The 5,177-nt window shown below is 40.3% G+C and overlaps 1 protein-coding gene across 1 annotated transcript in view; it reads left to right on the forward strand.

Moving 5' to 3' along the window:
- LOC139127413 (neuronal acetylcholine receptor subunit alpha-3-like) overlaps positions 1–2,316 on the forward strand; it is a 42,371-nt gene extending 40,055 nt beyond the window's left edge. Inside the window, exon 6 of the mRNA XM_070693332.1 lies at positions 105–2,316. Within this exon, the coding sequence (XP_070549433.1) occupies positions 105–305 (201 nt within the window). The 3' untranslated portion in view covers positions 306–2,316. The remainder of the gene's footprint in view (positions 1–104) is intronic.
- Positions 2,317–5,177: the final 2,861 nt, after the last annotated feature.

The following is a 5,177-nucleotide window of genomic DNA, read 5'->3' on the forward strand; positions in this document are numbered from 1 at the left end:
ACACAAACGACTTAAACATCTCTCTCTCTCTCTCTCTCTCTCTCTCTCTCTCTCTCTCTCTCTCTCTCTCTCTCGTTATCACCACTTTTTAAAAATCTTTGTAGGTTTCAGATGATTGGAAGTTCGTTGCCTTGGTGATGGATCGCTTACTGCTGGCGATTTTCTTCTTCGTGAACGTGGTAATGACGGCAGTCACCTTTTACGGCCCTTCGGTGTTCTGGGAAGACGAGACGTCCCACGTCACGCCGATTATCGAGAGACCAGTTGTGTTGGACGCCGTCGACTACCGCGGCATGTTCTCGTAGACTCCGTGTCGCTAACTTTGAAGACAGAGTTAAAGGGGATTTTGTGTGGACATTGATGAAATGTGTGAGCTCAGCTCAATGCTTGTAGTAACATGTCGGTTGGGAAGGGAAGAGCATAGCTGTTGATGCTTTCTACGTCCTGGCCGTACCGGCTTCCGGTAGACTGTTTTAAAAATAGAGACGATGACGAACTTATCCCCTTACAGTCTTAGCAGACAACAATTAGGTCACTTTTGACATTTTCGCCATTCAATATTCCAAACGAAATATTAACATGTCCCCTCAACTTCGATCTTCTTTTCTAAGATAGAAAACATAAATTTTGAAAACCCCACACATTGACAGTTCCTGACTTAATTCCTTGCTCATAAAAAGATAAATTCATGTAGTTTACCCTTCAAAACACTAAGTTACCGACTCAGTCTTATAACAATGGTTACTGCGTAAAACTTTCCAATTCAGTTACTGTATCCAGAATAGTCATGGACGGCCAAGCTTTCAAGACAGTGCTGTCAAGTCACGTGATTGCAAATATGGAAAAAAGAGCACATAGACGAGTTTGTACATTGATTTATTCCTGGAATTGAATAATGTCGTTCGAAATTGTCGTTCAATGAAAAGGCAATGTGGAGTACCGCCCAGAGCTTAAGGCGTTCTTTCGTAGATGTAGTAAAACTAGTTAAAACTCTGTATGAATACAGAATTTAATTCAATTTTTCAAAGCCCAAAGAGTACAATTTCAGTGTGACCTGTTTTGAGGTCTGAAACAAGAATCCTAATTGTGTAATCATAATACTAGTGCGTTCATGTGTGCAAAGAAAATTTGACTCTCATTTTCATCGACTGCGTGTTATAATTATGCTGATTGTTTGAAAACAAGCTTTGACAAACAGACGTCTGCATCGCGATTCAAATTTGAAAACCTTAACAATATGAAATTTTATGTTCACCGTTTTCACCCAACCAAATACAGAAATTTACTCGATTTTAATTTATCGATAATTAATTCTATGTGTACATATTACGTTTAACTTCAAAGATGTTGATTTCATTTACCTCGACCAATATTCAAAAGCGTACCATAAGAAGTGGGATCAATGTTTCACCCAGCATTGGGTGATCAAGTCCACTGGGAAAATGTAACATTGCTGTTTTATCAATTTTCACTCTTGATAAATTGGATATATCCTTTCACAACTGAAGAGACATTGTAGAAACACTTATATAGCTTCTGTATATCCATTGAGCGACGACGAGGTCGCTTCGCGTGTTAATCATACTCCTCAAAGTTATTGCGCTCACATTCGGTATTCCAGAGTGAGAACTGTACTATGAGATTAACGTCACAGCGTGGCTGAAACCACTCCTTTTTGCCATTTATTAAATCTGGGGAGAAAAGGCAATTAATAGTTTCAAGAAACTTCATCGTACAAAGACATCGCACACATAAACTGTCTTCATATATAAGTCGGAGATCGAACTTGATTAAGAATAATCTCCTCGGCAAAATCATGAGCGCTTGACATGTTAGAAGACATGCGCTTTGCGAAAAAATGTTGTTAACTCTCTGACTGCTGGGGATGCGACGAGCCGAGCTAAAATTGTAAAGCGCTGGCTAAATTTAAAAACGTTAAATAAATGATATTTCCGATCTTGCTTTCCTCAAGAAGGACTCAAAGAATGAATTGAATTTTGACATAAAGCGATGTTGTGCCTGTATTTAATGTTTTTCTGCCGGGCTTCATTTGATATTTGAATACGACTGCGTGTATGCGACATTAATGTGTAAAATATAATGTCGTCATAATTGTGTGTAATATGTATAATAATTTTTTTAAAGTTATATGCTTTGATCAGAACCGTCTTCCGCGACAGTTTGAATTGTAAAAATAATATTAGAAATCAATGTGTATTCTGTTTATTTGCCCTTATTTATTCTGGTCACTAATTCCAATTTGTGTATTTATGTACTTATTTTGTATCTGTAAATAAATCTCACTTTAATAACTCATTTATTCTTCTACCATGGAGTTTATTGGACGTTCGAATTACAAAACAAAAAAAAAAGATTTTCTTTAGTGTCGTGGAGCGCAAAGACATCTGGGTAGAAATTCCAACGAAGCATGTGCAAAAGTGGATAAAATACGTACTTCATCAATGTGCTAAAGTTTTTCACTGCGCATATACATGCTACAAGTTGGAAAGTGACTAATAATGATGATAGAGGGCGCTTCGCTGGAGTGCAGTTGAATTATTGTCGCCCTTCTTGGACAAACAAAACCAATGACCTGAACTTGAATTATGTGAACTGACAAGGCGCCCATGGGCAAGGGCGTTCAAAGAACGAGCCATGGGATCTTGTCTGAACGGGAAAGATATCAGAACAACTTGTATCAGAGGAAAGTTTAGCCATGATGGAAGTGACTTAAAGGGATATAGTCGTCGGAACTCAAAGGTCGTATGGGACCCATACGACCCATGGCAACAATGTATCCAAGGCACAATGGTGATTGATGACAGTTAAAACATGTCTGTCATAATCTACATCGTATAATTTAAATGTTGCAGCTATGATGATGAGGTGCATCTTGGTATTGTGCACGAAATACATTGTTTGTAAACAAGAAACTCGCACAGGCGCAGTTTCGACGACTATATCCCTTTAAAACATGTGAAATTAAAAAAAGTAATTGTGGGCTGCTAATTTTTGGAAGATATTTGGCACTTATGACGCACTGGCACCGATTGGTCGTGCCACTGTTCATTAATTGTTTTCAATTGTCACAACGCGCTACAGGGAAGTCGAGATACTAGAGATCTGGACCAACTAGTCGCAGTACTTTCAGCCCTACTGCGCAGACTCCACAAGCGTTCTCCGAGAGCACAAGTAATATTTGCGCCCACGAAAGTCAAATAATTTTACGTGAAATACAATGATATACACGACAGGCTATTTCTGACGATCTAGATGTAATTGTACACACGGACTTGAACCAAGTCTATTCATTGGGAGACACGGGCTAAAACTAATATCGGTATAGCTGGGGCGCCAGTGTAGTTCGCGTCACCTGAAAATGTTCTGGCGAATGGTAGACAAGGCTTTCCCAATCATCCACATTGTCCTTTGTGAGTTCACATTGACGTAGGCAGTGGATAAATCGATGAAGCATCTTTTTCTCTGCAGAGCACAATATTTCATCGATGGCATATCGCAAGACATGATATATAGCTACCGTTGGACATCAAGTCAGTATTTTTTCATTATTCTTAATATCGTAGAGAATTTTTTTGCGGCAAATGAGTTTCTTTTCAGAGAGCACCGATTTAATATTGATGGCGACGCAAGATTTTGTACGTCAAGGGATTTAGGGTTGCACTGTCCAACTTTTCTCAAGTCGTACGACCGCGTCGTAGAGTCTGACGAAATTTATTAACCAAATAAGCTCATCCAGACGCAAACATATTCTGTTTCTCCTCAAGAACGGTAGCTCTTCGTACTCTGCGCTGAATTGGGGCAGAGGGAGCTTGAAACTACAAAGCACAAACTCTACAATTTTTCAGTCAGTTTGAGGAGAATGTGGGTGTACTGATAAGTGTACATTTTTGACAGAAGTCTGCCTATGTCACAATTCTCTACTTTCTGATACTCTGTGATGGTCGAATCGCGAAAGAATTAAAAATCGCAGGTAGGGGGATGGGGTGGGGTTCAAAAGTCTACGTAAGGCGAAATAAAGAGAGTGGACGGTCGAAAGCCCAGTACAGAATGTGTAAACCCCTTCCGAAGGGAGTATCAAAACGGGCTCCTTCCGTTTTGTCCCGACAGAAAAGCATCGTTGGAAGGCTTCCGTCTGCCATTGCATCTGATCCAAGAACATTCGATGGCAGGGGGATTAACTCGAAGACTAAACAGAATCTAGAGCAAGTTGGAAGGGGACCTTGCGAAATAAATCTCGAGAGACTGTCAGTACTTGTTTGGAGATGAATGCAGCAATGCTGTCTCGTGTTCTGTGAACGGGGCGGCAATGTGTGTAAATTGGGCGACGGGGTTTACTAGGTCACGGTGCGTGTACGTATTTACCCTAACTGTAAAGGGTCTTTGAGTCGTTTTGCAAAACACGTCTCTGCATAAATAACGATTGAAACGTAATCATCGAATCCTGTGTACGTAGAAGCAGTCACTTTTGAGCCCTCTACTGTAACCCATGCTTTGACAAATTGCGCCCCCATCGTTCGGGAGTGACACGAACTCTTAACTTTCTTATTACTTAACAGTTGTCTCCCTCGCTGGATAGAAGTAATTTCTAACTTAACGTACTTGAACCATAAATAAAATTGGACATGTTTGAATTTCAAGACATCTTTTTCTAAACAGTCCGAATAAATTGTCCGTTATCTGCTCGGAAGATGATAGTTTACCACATTACATCGCCCTCCGCTATTGCTTTTACTATCCTCGCTGCCGGTCAGGGGCAGTACGTGGTTTTCAGCGCACACGAAAAATTACGGGGACATATGTCAAGAAAACCGGAGACAGTGTTAGGATGAATGCTTCTCCTAAGGGGTGGACCATTTGATATCCCCCCCCCCCCTCCAGAGAGCGCCCACGAGCTACGGATCGTTCAGTTTAGGTTGATAAGCAAGTGCCACTCTAAACATGCATCTATGTTTGTCGACATGGTATGCAATGGGCCATGTGCTGCATCCACGAGACTTCTATAATTTCTACTTTTGAAATCTGCCGAAATAAATGACATAAATTTTCGTCTAAAATGGTTCAAAATAATTCCAAACGAGTCATGTTTGCTGGTACACTGAGAACAGCAACAATGTCACATGATGCACACAAAAATAAAGTCACCCAATACATTTCAC

Source organism: Ptychodera flava, unplaced genomic scaffold (genome assembly GCF_041260155.1).
Source record: "Ptychodera flava strain L36383 unplaced genomic scaffold, AS_Pfla_20210202 Scaffold_31__1_contigs__length_3010019_pilon, whole genome shotgun sequence".
Lineage (NCBI taxonomy): Eukaryota > Metazoa > Hemichordata > Enteropneusta > Ptychoderidae > Ptychodera > Ptychodera flava.